The 17,440-nt window shown below is 39.4% G+C and overlaps 1 protein-coding gene and 1 long non-coding RNA gene across 5 annotated transcripts in view; one reads left to right on the forward strand and one right to left on the reverse strand.

Annotated features, from left to right (window-relative positions):
• The window catches only part of GABPB1 (GA binding protein transcription factor subunit beta 1), a 31,354-nt gene that overhangs the window by 2,050 nt on the left and 11,864 nt on the right, over positions 1–17,440 (forward strand). For 3 of the 4 annotated variants that reach the window (XM_061594865.1, XM_061594867.1, XM_061594866.1), the window contains exons 2-7: positions 6,198–6,305; positions 8,118–8,285; positions 9,011–9,205; positions 11,307–11,454; positions 11,899–12,012; positions 16,034–16,219. In XM_061594865.1, coding sequence (XP_061450849.1) covers positions 6,198–6,305; positions 8,118–8,285; positions 9,011–9,205; positions 11,307–11,454; positions 11,899–12,012; positions 16,034–16,219 — 919 coding nt within the window. The remainder of the gene's footprint in view (positions 1–6,197; positions 6,306–8,117; positions 8,286–9,010; positions 9,206–11,306; positions 11,455–11,898; positions 12,013–16,033; positions 16,220–17,440) is intronic. The other variant, XM_061594868.1, reaches the window with a different exon arrangement.
• On the reverse strand, positions 1,072–15,478 carry LOC133369581 (uncharacterized). Its single transcript, XR_009758922.1, has 4 exons — positions 15,311–15,478; positions 15,149–15,220; positions 2,401–2,536; positions 1,072–1,529 (listed from the first exon to the last, which is right to left on the reverse strand). It is a non-coding gene; the product is annotated as an uncharacterized LOC133369581 (long non-coding RNA).

The raw sequence follows: 17,440 nt of genomic DNA on the forward strand, positions 1-17,440 counted from the left end.
CCTGTGCCCTTTTAGTGACAGGCAGCATTGACTGCACTATACCTTGTCTTCTTTTTGTCAAATTTAGCTTATGAATTCCTCCATATAGGGGGGATTTTGCCTTGTATTATATCAAAATGTCATGTAATGTGAAAATGATGTGTATGAATAAGAGGCAAGGACTCTAGGCTACTTCATGGGAAGCACATAAACAGTGTTTAAATACAGGGAGAAGTCCGTTTCAGTTTCTTGTGCTTCCAGTTTCGTGTAGTCTACTCGGAAGAAGAATGTAAGGGAGAAACTCATTTAGTTCCTTGGAACTCTTAAGAACCATAGAGGCTAAAAGTGATCATGATGGCTTATACCAATTAAAAGGAGGAACCATATTCTGGACCATATTTTTTTGTTAATTTTATCCCTTTGAATCTGACCAGTTCTGTTTTATATCATAAAAAGCTATTGAATAAAACAAGGTATTATTAATACAATTTCAATAAACAAACTGATAAATGTTATTTGTGTTTAAATTGGATGGTCATGGATGGGTGGGTGGGAAATCTTACCTGTTGCTATGGTGTTAATATGATCATACTGTATTGCTGTAGAATAATTTGGCAGTGTAGTTGTTCTCCACTAGATGGCTCCAAAAATGTTTCTTTTGATTGCCTGTTACAAAGCCTAATCTAATAAAGATATTTAATCCATAATTATTCACTAGCAAAATCAGAGATTAGCTATTGACTTTATTTTTATTAGGATTTTTAGTATATTCACTCTCTGTTAGAGTTGTAAAATTTCTGGAAATTTTGAAGCCATGAAGCCCCCCCCGTTATTTCAGAAAGAAATGGAAATTTTCAGAAAAATTGAAAGAATGCAATATTAGCACTTTTTACAGATTGAACATCACTTTGTTACTTTGGGAACATAAAATGTAATTATGTACAAGTTGGTTTGGCATAAAATTATCACATTTGGTAAATTTAAAGTACATTTTATTCAAACAATTATTACAAATTGAATTAACTTTTTTAAATTTTTACTTTTTTTGTAACAAATGGATCTACAAGATCCTGAACTGTAAGGAACCCCTTTTGTTTTGCCAGTTTATGAGGAGCAGGCAAAAAATTAAAAAAACCGGAAGAAACCATCAGCATTAATAACAAAGAAAATTATTTATGTCTCCACTAGTCCTCCACAGTGTCAAGCAGACATAAAGCATCCATGCTCATAAAAATAGCTGAGAAAAAGGGGGGGACCAAGATTCAATGAAACATTTTATTCATCATGCTAAAATAAAACAATCCATAATCCATTTTTTCTTTTTCAATTTTTTCTTGAATTTTTCTGTTTTTTTCCCTGGGCCTTCACATCTCTACTGTCTGTAGCTTGATGTAGGTTACAATTTAAGAACAAAAAAAAACCACATACAATATCAAAAATATGCACAAAAATGTGCTGACGTCTCTCCCACATTTACAATTGCTACCCTGGTCATCAAAATCCAGCAGACAAAAAGGTCTCTGACTGTTTTGAAAGGTGTCCAGGGAAGTCTGCAAGAGAATGAAATTTCATAAAAGTCATTGGTGATTGTAGTGGGATTTGGGGAAAGGTCAGGAACCTTTGAAGTATGTAGGTCTTCATGACTGTGGATAAATTCAGTGCTGTGTTTGGAAGATGATATTGGCTAATGTAGATGTTGGAGTGCTTCTGCAACATGCTCCGCTACATTTTGTTTCAGTTTACATTTCAAGCACAGTTTTCAAGCACAGTTTTCTCTAATTGTGGTTTAGGGTCAAGGGATTTGAAATTGGGAAAATAAGGCCTCAGCCTTTGCACCAAGTGGAATTGGTGAAAAACACTCCTGGTTGCTGCAACTGCCTCAAGATTCAGGAGCAGAGCCAGCGTGAGACATTTGCTCCTCCTGAGATGGGCACCCACCCCTCAACAATCTCCTCCCCCAGCTTGTCTTTTAAACTTATTTTCATGCTATGTTAGCATAATCACTGACAATCTTAGATTTTCTGGGCCCCGGAGAGCTCCTGTATCCCCACTGCTTTGCCGCAGCGGTGGCAAATACTGTTCAAACTAACTTTAAAGTGGCAGCAGTGGGGGCACTCTCCAGGGCCATCTTGCCCAAAGTGCCTCGCTCAGAAGAAGGGCTGCTTCCTCTGCGTGAGGCACAGGACAGGCACTCCACAGAATCACGAAAGAAGTCTCACTTTTTTCCAGCAGTAAAACCAGTGACAGGTACCGGCTGGCCAGGGAGACATGGCAGTGGTGGTAATGGCAGCAGGTAATCCTGAGGGCAGTGGATGAGGTGGGTGCACAATCTGCCATGCCTTCCAATCTGCCACTTGGGCCATGTGCCTTGTTATGACTCAAGAGCCGTTAAGGAGCATCTCAAGGTTTTATGAACCATACCTGAATGATCAGGAACATCTGAATGACCAGGAGTAATAGGAGGTCCCAAATACTTCTGTGGATTCACTTGTTTCAGTTGTCCTTACTTTAGTTTCATTCAGTGCCTGATTACAGCTGGATGTCTGTAGGCTTGGATCTGACAGAGAGACAAAAGTTGAGTATTGTTAGAATACCAGTGTGTTTTCTAATGGAATTAGGGTTTATTTCTGCTATTGTGACGTGAATGCGTTAGGGGAGTTTTTCTGTTCTTTAAAGTATGACTGTCTAGTGTGTAGCCTTGTAGGTCCTTACATTTTAATTTGGGTATGTGAGAGTTTGAAGTAGGCAGGGCTATTACGATTAATTGTTTATATAGCATTTATGCAGCCAAATACTTGAAAATAAATCTACTTGAAAATAAATTTCAGTGAGTTCTGTTGGACTTAATCCCAAGTAAGTGTGCATAGGATTTCTTTGATAATTTTTTTTTGTTAATTTTATCCCTTTGTATCTGACCAGTTTGTTTTAAATCATAATTTTACTCCAAGCTGCTCTGGATATTATTAGAAAATTATCTTAAATTGTTTTGATTTTTTAAAAAAAATTGTATGGCAAAAATAAACAAATACTATTTTAGGATGTTTTACCAAAAAAAAACCGCTCAAAGAATAAAAATATGGCTTAAAAATTTAGTCAGCTACGAAGGGATAAAACCACAATTAAACACACACACAAGCTGTAATTAAAAGCAGCTATAAGCTCACCATAAAAGCTGGCAGACAACAGCATTCCCTTACTTCAATAGATAAAGAATTCCAAAACCGAGCGGCTACAGTTATAAAGGCTCTGCTCCTAGCTGTCACTGTGCTAATCTGACCTAAAGAAGACAGAACAGGGCATGCAGAGCCCTGATCCTCTGACCACGATTGGAGCACAGGCTAATCTAGGGAGAAATGGTCCCTTAAATATGTGTATGCCAGGCTGTTAAGAGCTTTAAAGAACCAAACCAGCACTTTGGACAGGATTTTCATCACTGCTTGATGAAGGGGAGACTCCAGCAGGTGTGTAATAGTGTGTTTCTCATGGCTAAATATGTGTTTGGATTCAGCTGATCTATTCTATATAGGCCTAGTTTGTTCCTGGGGGAAGACACTAATCTGTTGTTGTTTTTAAAGTAGTTGTCCTCCCTTCAAGACTTTGAAAACAGATAAGACCTGGCTGCTGAAAGTTTTATGAAATGAATGGGAATCAAGTAATGCCTCCTTGAAGTGTTCTCTAGACTTGAGTTTGATCTGTTATTGCCCATACACTTTTGCACCATATAACCCCTAATCCAGCTATCTACCTCCTACCTGTTCACCAGTTATATGGCTATTAAAGGATTTTAATGCACATCTTCACTTTGCCTTTGGATCACAGTAGAGAGGCTCACCTAAAAGCTACAGTTCCAGTTTTGCTATGCTGGCACACTCTACCAAGCAAGAAACCTATTTTTTAAGATCTTTTTAAGGGTATCTTCTTCATGAAATAACATCTTGCTCTCTTGCTCACTCTGAGTATTCTGTAGTAGCATTTTAAATAAACGCCCCCATTAAAATATTTTAAATATGTTTCAGTTAAAATTGAGTTCAACATTGTTCAGGACATCATAGTAAAGTTATAGATAGTTAGACATAAGCCTTAAAAGGAGAGTCAGTTTGCTTGACAAGGCTTTAAAATTCAGTTGAAGAACTGTTGAAGTAGACTGAACTAGTAGTGTCTTCTTCTGACCTCAGTTTGGTAGCAAGTCTTGTCTGTTGCATGTTGTCCAGAGTTCCACACAGAAACTGGCCATATACATATAATTTTTTTTTTTTTCAATAATTTTTATTCAGATTTTCATAAAACATACAAGACAAAATCATAAAACATTCAAAGACAAAAAACAAAATCAAAAATAGTTAAACAAAAAGAAAAAAAGAAAAAAAAAACAAAAATAAAAAATAAAGAGTAAAATATTGACTTCCCATTTGTCAAAGATCAAATCAGTTATAAGTCTATAATATATAACAATCCTGTCTCTTAAGTCATATTATAAAATCACTTTCCTCCAGTAGTTATCTTACTTAATCATCAAATCTCATAAACATTACTTTATTCTTTCCACAAAAAGTCAAAGAGAGGTTTCAATTCTTTAAGAAATATATCTATCAATTTTTTTTTCCAGATAAGCATATCGATTAATCCATCTCATTACTAATTATGATAATCTTATTGTCATAACCATAGTCAAAATAAACATTTCAATTAATCCATCACATCAGAATCTGTTAGGTTCAATAATTTCAGTAGCCATTGTTCTATTATCTCTATTAGTTCCATTTTCCATCTTCCATCTTCAGTAGTCTTGTTAAGTCCAGTAATTTCAATATCCAATCTTCCATTATCAGTATTCCATAATAATCTTGCTGTCAAAGCCATAGTCATATAGTAAGAGTCTGATGGGAATTACCTCTATCCCAAATATTTTCTTGCCATCCATTCTGAATAGGTTGCTGAAATACTGCTGTAAAATCATATCTCTGTTCTTTTTTTCAAAATACACTGGGTCATCTCTTAAAAGTTTTTCCATTGTCACATGGCTGCAGTTAATTCCATAGATTTTCTCTATATTGGGCTCCATCACATCATTCCAGTCCAGAAGATTATCCATGCCATTGATAACTTTATCTCTAGAATCTTCATTCATTTCTTCAGAGATAACATTGAGTTCCAAACAATAGATTTTATTTCTAAAGTCCATAGACTCCAAATCTTGTTCCTGTTCCACGTTGGTTCCAATCTCCGGGATCTCCTCTCTCACAGGGACCCCTATTCCAGTCTCCAGGGTCTCCTCTCTCACAGGGACCCCTGTTCCAATCTCCGGGGTCTCCTCTCTCACAGGGACCCCTTCCAGGGTCACCTCTCTCACAGGGACCCTTATATCTTTAATCTCCTGCTTCATTTTACTCAATTCAATTTTCATTATCTCAATCTCATCCATTATTTTCTGAAACATAGTTATTTCCAGATTTTCAGCCACTTTCTTAATTGCCATTTTAAAAGAAAAATATAGGAAAACCACTTCTTATTTCAGCAACAATTGGGTTAATTCTCCAAACTTGGTGACATCACAGTATAAACAGAGCAGACAGCCTTATCTCTCCAATAGTTAAGTAAACAAAATGCAGTTCCCAGGATCGAAACAATTAATGGCAATCGTCAAGAAACAGATTCGTCAAAATAAAATAGACCAAAAAGAGAGTAGTCTCAAAACAGTATAATATTTTTCAAGCCATATACATATAATAACATATTGGCTTAATAAACTGAGATGTGCATGAACTTTAGGCACCTTCATGCAGGCACTTCACTCTACCTTTTGCACAAGTGATGAAACAAATCAGGAAGCTGCAGTTAACCTTAACATCCCGACGAGGAAACTATGGTTAATGGCTTCCAAACATGACAGAATATAAAGCATGGTTTAAAGTTGGCTTCCAGATCCTGGCCTGTTGGAAGCTATTAATCATAGTTCTTTGCTCAGATGTAACAGAAAGCTATAGTTAACTGCAGCTTCCTGGCTTGTTTGCATGCTTGTGCAAGGGGAGGAGTGCAGTGGGAGCAAAGGGGCTTTGTGCCGGTACATGACGCTTGTTAAGTCAAGATTAGTTCATACAAACATGACCATTGTTAAGCCTTACTTTTCAAGAATTCTGCAACAAAGCTGACATGTGCTGCCCATTTCATAATTGGCATCTTGAATAAGTATTCTTTTTTCATCTGAATTTTTTTACTAGATGTCCCTAGTAGATTTGGGAAAGAAGCTTTTAGAAGCTGCCCGAGCAGGACAAGATGACGAAGTTCGCATTTTGATGGCCAATGGTGCACCTTTTACTACCGACTGGGTAATGAAAACTTTTTATTTCTCTGTTTAAATTGCATGTTTGGTTTTGTGTTTGAACTGTTTTTTGTCTATCCTTTCTGAGAGAATCACTCTTGAATTGGTGACATTTGAAATGTGTATAGAGTATGAATCCAAACTGTGTAACAAGAACAGGTCCTGCTCAGTTTCATGCTGGCTTCTGAGATTTTTTTTATCAGGCATTTACTCACAAGTTTTTATAGCTATCATTGCAGCCATAAGGAAAACTGTAAGTTTTAAACATAAAGTTGTGGTTTTTGGGATGCTGATTACTCATCTCAGTAATAATAATTCTTAATATTTATATAGTACTTTCAAGTGTTCAAAGCATTTTGCATGCATTATCTGGTTGTAATCCTTACAGCAACATTCCCCAACCTAGGGTCATCCAGATGTCATTGCACTCCAATTCCCATCAGCCCAAGCCAACATGGCAAATGGACAGAGATGGTGGGAGTTGTAGTCCAAAAACTCTGGAGGGTACCAGGTTGGGGAAGGCTGCCTTGCAACAACCCTGTAAGGTAACTCATTATAGGGAGAGAGGACTGAAAGTGTGAGAAAGTCGCTTGGTTAAGGCTGCTTAGTGAGTACATGGCAAAGGAAAGATTCAAACGTCACAAAACTCTGATTTGTAGCTCAGTGTTTTAGCCACTATGCTACATCACTTCACTATACTATGTTCCAGAGAGGGCACTCAGGAGCAATTGTGCTGATGGTCTAATGCATCTCACCACTCCTCAGAGAGAGTAGGGCCATGAAAGAATTGCCAGCTCTTTATGCCAGAAAATCCTCCAGAGTATTCAGGAATCTATTGGATTTCATAAGTCTCTGTGGGCAGACATCGTAATGGTTCACCCACACCCTGCAAGGAGGAACTGTTGCCAGGAGACCAAAAATCGTGACTATGACAACAAACTCAATTCAACCCCCACCCAACTCCAGACCACCCCCGCACCCTGAGGTAAGGACTAAATTGAGGGTATGTCTAAATTGAGAGTATATCTTACTATTTTATTTATTTATTATTTGATTTATATCCTGCCCTTTCTCCCAGCAGGAGCCCAGGGCGCATGCGTGTCAGACTAATAACAAACTGAGACAGTCCCATTGTTGTCATGGAGGCCAGGGAGTCCTGAGCTGGCCCAGTAAAGGCAGCCTTGACATGGATGTTGAAGTCCCCCAGGACAGTCAGACAGTTCTCTGACACAACACTCTAGACTATTTCAGCCAGTAATTATGATTGTATTGCTTGTCTTACCACAACACTACTTTTAGCTGAAAGTTCAAGGCTTTCCTAGCTATAAAGAAAACATGAATAATTCATTCAAAGCAAAAAAAAAGTACAAAGAATAATTTAGAAAATGTAATCTTCCTGCTGAGTGCTTGACTATGTATTAGTCTGGATATTCATGAATTCTGGGATGGAGGAGAAGGTATATGAGCGATGAGGGACTTCGTTCTAGGTCCTAATGAACAGTGGAGGAAAGCTTGGTGACTTCAAAGCCAAATGTTGCATAGAGTGGAAAAATCTGTGGGAGCTTAATGAGAACAGCCTCTTGCACTATCATTTATACAAGATCATAGGAACTTCTAGAAAATCTTACCATCAAATATTTCTTTAAAAAATTAATTCATGGTTTTCAAAAGTAAATACATAAAGGTAAAGATGTTAAATTAGAGGAGGATAACATGCAAGTGTGTTGTGTATTCACAACTAGAAGGTAGATGGAAAGTAAGTCTTACCCTGTTTTTCTATTGTTGTTGTTAACTTTCCACACCATATATTGTGTTGCAGTTGGGAACATCTCCACTTCATCTTGCGGCACAATATGGGCATTATTCTACCACTGAAGTGTTACTTCGAGCAGGTGTAAGTCGAGATGCCAGGACCAAAGTGGACAGAACTCCATTGCATATGGCAGCCTCTGAAGGCCATGCAAGCATAGTAGAAGTTTTGCTTAAGGTAAACATCAAATCAGTCAATCTCCATTTTGTACTAATTGTTCAAAAGCTGGAAATCACTTAATTGTTAGTTAATGTCAAGAAGTATTTTCAAAATAATACCTGGGCTCCAGAGGGCCACAAGGGGTGTTCTTTGTGCATACTGGGGTTTTTGGTCCTCCTCCTTGAAGCCCCTCCCCTTGCTCTCCATCCCCCCCTCCCCGCAGCCATAAGATTTGATGTAGTGATGCATAGCAAACTGCCTTACACTGAGTCCGACCATCAGGTCCGTCTAGCTCAGTATTATCTACACTGACTTGGTCCAAGGTTTCAGACAGGAGTCTTTTCTAGCCCTACCTGGAAATGCTGGGGATTGAACTTGAGATCTTTTGTCTGTAAATCATGTGTCTACCATTGAGCTACATCAGTGGAGGAATCTGTAGCATCACTTTGTGTGCATGCAGACTGCTTTCTTTGGAACCCTGTCATGGACAACAATGGTACATTGTTCATATAGCATGGTACATTTTAGTTATCAAGTGAATATTTTTCTAGATTATTGTCATCTTGAAAGAAAGAAAGAAAGAACCAGGTTTCACATGGTGTAGTTTTGAGAATGTGGCTGGTAGTGAAATGACAAATAAAAGGCTGCAGGAATAGAAGTAAATATTAAATTGGCTGTGTATTTCCGTTTTTAAACTCTTGACAGAGATTTGAAGTAATTTTGGGGTTTTGTTTTAATTGTAGCATGGTGCTGATGTGAATGCAAAGGACATGCTGAAGATGACTGCTCTTCATTGGGCCACGGAACACAATCACCAAGAAGTTGTGGAACTCTTAATAAAATATGGAGCAGACGTCCATACGCAAAGTAAATTTTGCAAAACAGCATTAGACATTGCTGTGGACAATGGATATGAAGACCTGGCAGAAATATTACAGGTAATTCAAAACCCACTTCACCAAAGCCTTTCCTGGGCCTCTGTAACCTCACCTTTTCTACACAGTTATTCTCTATTTTGTTGTCATTGCTCCTTTATAAATAATAAAGGACATTGTCCCCATTAGGCAACTTTTATAAATATGCATAAACACAATTCTAATAATATAATATAATATACAATTTAAAACCAACAAGGTATCAAAAAGCTGGTGAGCAGTAACTACAAATCAACTAACTCTTTAAAATGGTGTCCAGTCCAGCATCCTAATAATTTATTTACAAAAATATTTAAATACTGCCCTCATAAAATATCGGTGTGGTGTACTACAATATGCATATAATAGAATATTAAAACTGTTAAAATAGAACAAATATTGACCACAAAAATTAGCCACAGTCTTCAGAAACGAGCAGACTAAAACCAGTAGCAACCTTAATAAAGTCATCTTAAATAAAAGCCAATCCTTTTTAGGGCCAGCATGGATGACAATGGATGATAGAGAGCCAGTGTGGTGTAGTGGTTAAGGTGCTGGACTATGACCTGGGAGACCAGGGTTCGAATCCCCACACAGCCATGAAGCTCACTGGGTGACCTTGGGCCAGTCACTGCCTCTCAGCCTCAGAGGGAGGCAATGGTAAACCCCCTCTGAATACCGCTTACTATGAAAACCCTATTCATAGGGTCACCATAAGTCAGGATCAAATTGAAGGAGGTCCAGTCCATGGATGACAATTTGCACATCCCTTGGAGGCCACCACTGAAAAGGTCCTGTCCCAAGCATCACCAATCTAACTGATTGTAATGGTGGGTGAACAAGCAGGGCCAAGCCCTAGGGTGCAGGCAGGTTCAATACGTAAAGGAGCCCTTCAAATAATCTGACCGTGAGGGCTTTAAGGGTCAAACCTTGGCACTTTGAATTGGGCCAGGACACACACTGGCAACTCATGTGGTATCGATGTAATACGTTCCAACCATCTAGGCCCAACTAGCACCTGAATGGTCACATTTTGTACTAGTTGACATTTTCTGAGTAATCTTAAAGGCAAACCCATGTAGAGCACAATACAATAGTTCAGTCTGGGTGCAATTAGTGCATATACAAAGGAAAAGCTCATTTTTTCTACTTAGAGCAGCTGGCATATCAGCCTAAGAGGCACTCCTAGCTAATGCCACCACCTGTGCTGCTGCAGATAGTAGTGAGTGGAGGAGAATGCCAAAAGATTACTTGGCCCTTTACAGGGAGTGCAACCCTACCCAGGACCAGTTGTAACCTATCCAGATCAGCTGATGTCCTTATCCACAGTACCTCCATCTTGCCTGGATTAAGCTGGGCTCCTGGGAGGAAGGGCGAGATAGAAATTTAATAAATAAATAAATAAATAATAAAGTTTCTGATTGTTCACCCTCGTCAATATCAAAACCACCTCCAGGCACTTGTTCAAGAGTTCCACAGTTCAGTGGAAAAGAGATGTAGAGCTGAGTGTCGTCAGCGGATTGGTGACACTTGCATCCCAAACTTCCAGATAACTTGCTTCAGTGGTTTCATACAGATGTCAAAGAGCATGGGGAACAAGGTGGAACTCTGAGGCATCTCATATGTGAAAGGTCATAGGATGGAACAGAAGTCATCCAGATCCGCCCCTCCAGGAAAGAGTAGAGCCACCACAATACCATGGCTCCTAAGCCCAACCCAGCCAGGCATCTCAGAAGGTGTTGAATCTAACTGTGAAGTCCAGGAGAACCAAACAGTTTCTGTTTCCTGCTGAATGCGTACTTGGCTGGCTTGCTTGACTTTTACCTAGTACTTAAAGATATCTTGAGAAACACTTGTTGACTGATCACCACTGTTCTTCTACTAGGTCACCTTGCCTTTACTGATGTTCTTACCAGATTAATGTCTACCTAACCTCAGTTTGGCACGTGTCTTCTTTCTTCACAAAGTTCCTTGAATATACCTGAGATTAAGTATCACTCTCATTTCCAAATGTCTCCTTTATTAGCTATAAAACACACTGACACTTTTCTGTCTTAACAGTGTGGTAGCTTTTTTTTCTAATGAATGTGGAGATAAACTATTGTTGTTACCTTTTGTGTCATAGATTGCAATGCAGAACCAAATCAACACAAACCCAGAAAGTCCCGACACTGTGACGATACATGCTGCAACACCTCAGTTCATCATTGGACCTGGCGGGGTAGTGAACCTAACAGGTCTGATATCTTCTGCAAATACATCATATACAGCAGGTATTCAGATGCACAGGGGGTTGGGAATGATTTGTTCACCATGTTAAACAAAACAACTGGAATAAAACGATGGTAAGGTTGTAGCAAATGCATAATTTCTTCTTGTTGTCTTCTGAATGTCCCATTCCTGGAGTAGCAATTTGGATTGTGGTAAAAACTTTTTTAATTGCCTAAAGTTTAACTTTGGAATCACCCTCCTTGCTGGTCTTTCCCCATTCATATCGATGGGCATTGCAGCTTCACCCATACAGAGGAATGTGTGCATGAAGCGAAGTCTTCTCCTAAAATAAATCTGAGGTCTGCTAATATAGTTGTTGAAGCACATGTCAGGCTCTGGATTTGTAGACAAGATGACTTTTTTCTTTTTCATATTACATTTTAAAGGAATATTTATGTAATCTCCTGAAGCGGTTTGTGGATTGACTCTGTATTATCTCTTTGTAGATGACACAGGAGTGTCTGCTGTCCAGTTCGGTAATTCCTCGACTTCAGTATTGGCAACTTTGGCTGCCTTAGCAGAAGCTTCAGCTCCTTTGTCCAACTCTTCAGAAACACCAGGTGAGGAAAAATAACTTTTGCAATGTTAGAACATGGATTCACATTATTATTATTATTTTTAAAAGAAAGAAAACAATGCACATTTTTCCAGCGTTCATGTGATGCCATATTTAGATACAAGTTAGTTTTATGTTTTGTTGAACTAGTTCCCTTACACCCGCCCTGAGATACATCCATATTGCCTTAAAAATGCATTGGCTGGACCTCTGTATCAGGGATGGCTAACATTTTGAGGCCCAAAGGCCACATTATCACATTCTAACTCCTCTGGGGGCTGCATGTGAGCAGTGGGTGTGGCCCCACAGAGCTGGCATGGACACAAAACACACACAATATCCACCCCAGAGCACATACATCCCATAACCCCAGAGCATGCATGCACACACACATGCACACAGATAGGCAGGCACACAGGATGCACATCAATCAGAATAATCATCTGGTGAGCTCAATCCTGATCACAGCACTGGGCTTGGCAGAAAGGATGAAACTTCTCTGCTCACCTCAGCAGTGCAGTCAGGATACAAATCTGTGGTGCTCTGTATCCCCCCTGTGATGGTGCTAAATTCTATTGGAGGGGGCAGTGAGATGGCATGCTATTGGTGAGGGTTTGGTAGCCTGGAGCATGGCTGCTGGTTCACCGCCTCAGCTCTGACAGAAATCAAAGCCCCAGTTAAAGAGCCAGTAAGAGAGGCTAATTATTGTCATAAATTCCCTAATCTTTTGTAAAAGAGGGCTTAGACACATGCTGCTGTTGATCTCCTTGTGCAACAGAAGAGAAATAGACATCATTTCCCTGTTTTTACATAATACCTTGTTAGTAATATACCTAGTCCATTATGGTGGAACAAATTAGAGAATTAACATACTTGTCTTACACCGGCTGCAGAGGTTACAAAATACTTTTTGACCTGTTTAAATATGACACCAAAACCAGCAGCAGCTTTCTTTTCTGAAATGACCTGTTGCTCAGGGCTTCTACAGGCAAGCCTGACATTTATTTATTATATATTTATTTAAAGTATTTCCACCCCGCTCTTCAGCCAAATGTGCTCCGTGAATAGCTTAGATAAGATCAATATAAACTGTCCAACAACAGCTTGAGGGTCAGAGATTCATCATTATCATCATTATTGTAACAACATATATAAGCATCACCTTATACCTAAAGGTTTCAAGGTGGCTTACATAGTAAACAAATAAATATTTAAAACATACAACAATAATAACTAAAATTGATTGCCCTAAACATTATCACAAGCGATCACCATAAACAGTTTAAACCATCCATCCAACGAGAGGCTAATAGCAGCTTTCCAATGCTTGGCTGTGTAAAACCAAAAAGATGTTAGACTTGAGGTCAGGCACACCTCACTAGGGAGAGTGTTTCATAGACAGGGAGCCACTGCAGAAAAGGCCCTCATGTAGCCATTCTCTGCATCTTCCTAGAAAAGGGGACTTGGAGAAGGGCCTCCAAAGGGACTCTCTTGAGGGTCTGGGCAAGATCATATGGGAAAAGAAGCTTCATAAGGAACTGGGATCCCAAGTCATATAAGGCTTTATAGGTGAAAACCAGTACTTTGAATTTGTTGAAACCAACTGGGAAGCCAGACCAGCATCAGTGGTATATGTTTCCTGGTCTCAGTTATAAGTCTGGCTGCCAAATTCTGTACCAGCTGAAGTTTCCAAACCATCTTCATTTCACACATAATCCATTATAATAGTATAAACATCAAGTTGTTTATAGTATAGACAACTGAAGTTGAAACTCTCCTCATGCAGACAGGAGTCCAGTTGGACCACCAGTCAAAGCTAATAGAAGGCACTCTGCCACAGAGGCCAGCTGGGCCCCCAGTGACAGGTGGATTCAGGAGCACCTCCAAGCTACAAGCCTACTCCTTCAGAGGGCGTTTAACCCCACCCAAAATTGGTTGAGCATCACCCATCTGGACTGAGGAACTGCTTGCCAACTGTGTCTCTGTACTCCTGAATCGGGTTTCCGTTTATTATGCCCTCTTCCAGTCCATTACTGCAACTATTGTTACTGTTTAGCACATCCATCACATACCTGCTTGTGATGAAATGAAGAAATAAAGTTGTGTGCCATCAGGATACTGATGATAATGTACTCCAGCAGACCCCACTTTGCAGTTTCATATAGGAGTTAAATAGCAGGGGGGTTAGAAATGAAACCTGCAAAACCCCATATTGAAGGCTTCATGGGACCAAACAACAATCTCTCTGAACCGCCTTAAAAAGAGCGCCTTCCAGGTAGGACTGGAACCACAGCAAAGCAGTGCCACCCATTCCCAACCCAGACACGACGCTTCAGCAGGATAGCCTGGTCAGTGCTATTGAAAGCTGCTTGAGAGGTTAACGAGAATCAACAAGGTTGTACTCCCCCCATCCTATATTATAGGTTTTATATCTGGTTTTCAACCGCAGTTGCTCAAAAGTACTTAGGGGATTTTTTTGTTTGTTTTAAAACTCGGACTTCAGTATGTTTACATACATCTGTTATGGCAAAATTTGCTCTTCTCCACAAAATCCTGAAGTTTTAAAGTTTTTCTTGTAATAATGCCAAACATGCTCAGAAAGCAATAATCGCAATCGCTGTTTGAGCAGGAAGTTCATTATAAATATAAATGTAATTAATGGCAAAGATGAAAGCTTGTGAGTTGTCTGTGTCCATTGTATCTGATGTCTGACCTTTCTACATTAATCATGCACTACAGTTTTAGGTAGAAAGCCTTTTGGTGTCTTTCCCATCTTTTGTAAACTTCAAAGCTCCTGATTTTAATATAATGTTGCTTGAATGTAAATGTAGCTGCTTGAATTGATTCTTTCTGCGTATAATACTCTTTCTGCTTCAGCATTTCATTGGCTTTTAATGGTAAATCTGTTAAAACCGAAGAGGTAGCATGGGTGGAGTCTGCCTATTGATGGTTTAAAAGACTAATAAATTCCCAGAGACGGGTTTTTTTATTGCTGAATGTTAATGTGATGTCTAAATATCAAACAACATTTGAATTGCTCAGCAAAATTGAGATTTAGTATATCAGTAGCTCAGGCACAAGTCCCCTAAAAATTGAAAACTTCAGCAAAAATTTAACAGTGAAGAGTAAAATCTTAGTACCTTCAGGATGAACGCAGAATTCCTGAGCAGGATCAGCATTTTCATCAGCTCTCCCACAAGAGAGTTGTGTCACTTGGGGAAAAAAAGTCAAAGTTACTTCCCTAAACTCTCTGAGTAAGCTATTTTAACTGTTGAGCGTGTTTGCAAAATGTATGTGCATACTCTTAAAGCCAACTGATGAGCACAGATAGGTTCCAGTTTGCCACTGCAAATTCCAACTCCCCCAATCTGAGGCTTCTTCAAAGTATGGAAAGCTTGAACATCCACAGCCCAGCATTCCATCACATCTGTGCTCTGGCTTGCTCTGTGTTGGTGTTGGCAGTTCTTATGAGAGAGATTTCCTGTCAAGAGAGTGGAGTTAAAAATATTTCAGTTGCAGACTTTATTAGCAAAGTGTCTTAAGAACATGTGTGTATCAAACTCCAACTTTCTATCTGTTGAGAAAGTACCTGAACAATTATATGTACCCCATCAGTCAGCCAATGAAGCCAAATTATCTCTCTCTATACTAATAAATTCAGTTTGCCTTATGTCGGGTACTTCTGTGAAAACAAGAAATATTTGTATTGCTTTTTGTTAGTCATACCAGGTGATCGGGTATAAAGTAACCCCCCCCCCCCAAACAATTACAATCGTTTTCGTTATCTTTTGGTAGTGAAATTATGGGCTTACAAAACTAGGGCATGTCTTGCTTTAGCTGCTCTTTCATTGAGTTTTGCTATGAGTAGCCATACAACTATAGTGCAAATTGCATTTCATTTGTAAGAAAGCCATTAAGATTTGAAGGTAAGCAGAATAGTTTCTGAAAGTGCTAAGTAATATCATTTTAAAAAGGAAAGTTTGTCAGTAAACATTCTGATTGCTCATCATTTTTTTATTTAACAGTTGTTGCTACAGAAGAAGTAGTGACTGCAGAATCTGTGGATGGTGCAATTCAGCAAGTTGTCAGTTCTGGAGGTCAGCAAGTTATTACTATAGTAACTGATGGCATTCAGCTTGGAAATCTCCATTCCATTCCAACCAGCGGAATGGGTCAGCCCATAATCGTGACAATGCCAGATGGGCAGCAAGGTGAGTTCAGAGGAAAGGTAAAATGAGAACTTCAAATTCTCTTTTGCACAACGCAAATAAGAATTTTGTGGGTTGCATTCAACTCAATATTTACTCTAGCCCACTCATGTATTTTGGGGGGAAAATGGGAATACATATGGCTTGGGGGGGGGGAAGAGGCTTTTAAGGAGGCAACTAGCAAGTATTCAACACTCAGTTTCCAAAGTAGGAAAAAAATGTTCTACATCATGCAAAATATTTTGAGTATATGCAAACCTGTCTTAACTAAACTAGGGTATATTATCCTAGTATAGCAACCCTTGAACACATTTCATCCTTTGAGTCCTTTATATGTTCAAGAAGTGAATTGGAGGTTGCAGTGGGCTTGCAAGAGAACCCTGGCAAGATCATGGGCTCTTGACTCATCTCTTTCCTAATCTGGAATAAATGATCATTGAAATGGGAAATGGGATGTTACCTTGGGTGAGTAGAGTTCACAGCATCATAGAGAAACATGATTGACCAAAGGTAGTGTGGGTTGTGTGAACCACCCTAGAATCCCTTATTTGCAGAGATAAAGGTTTATCATCTCAGGATAACAGTCCTAACTACCTCTCCTAGTGATGACAGCCACGTTGCAAATTATAGGATGTCCATGAAGTGAACATGATATACTGCTCTGGAGAGGTGTTTTTTTTTAAGGTTACCTGAGTTGCTCCAGGAAGCACTAAATGAGCAAGGTTAAAGGGCACTGTGGCAATGGACGATTTTGATCTATGTAGGGAGGAGGAATTAAATTGTTTCCTTGCATCTCTGGTAGTGACTAGCTGTGTTCGAGCATTTGTCTGCACACACAAAGGCTTTATCTGCAGACTGGGGTCAGGGATGAGCATGGAAGCACAACCCCAAATGATCCCAGGCTGTGGGCTCCTCTTCAGACCTTTGTACATGTAGCAAAGGGTACTTAGAAGTCTCCTCGCAATTGGAAGTGGTTCCCTATCACAGAGAGGTTTCTGAGTGCATTCAACAGAATGCACGTAGAAACCCTCTTCAGACCGTTGCGCTCAGTGCACAAAGTTCTGACAAGGCATCCATGTGCCCAGGGATGTTTGGGGTTGGGGTGCTTGCGTACACTCCTCTGTCCCCATCCATGGATAAAGCCTGAACATGGCTACTGTGAACTACATATAAAGGTAGCTGGACAAATGGGGGGGGCAGAGGGGACACTTAAAAGGGAGAATT

Source organism: Rhineura floridana, chromosome 14, assembly GCF_030035675.1.
Source record: "Rhineura floridana isolate rRhiFlo1 chromosome 14, rRhiFlo1.hap2, whole genome shotgun sequence".
NCBI classification, from domain to species: Eukaryota; Metazoa; Chordata; class Lepidosauria; order Squamata; family Rhineuridae; genus Rhineura; species Rhineura floridana.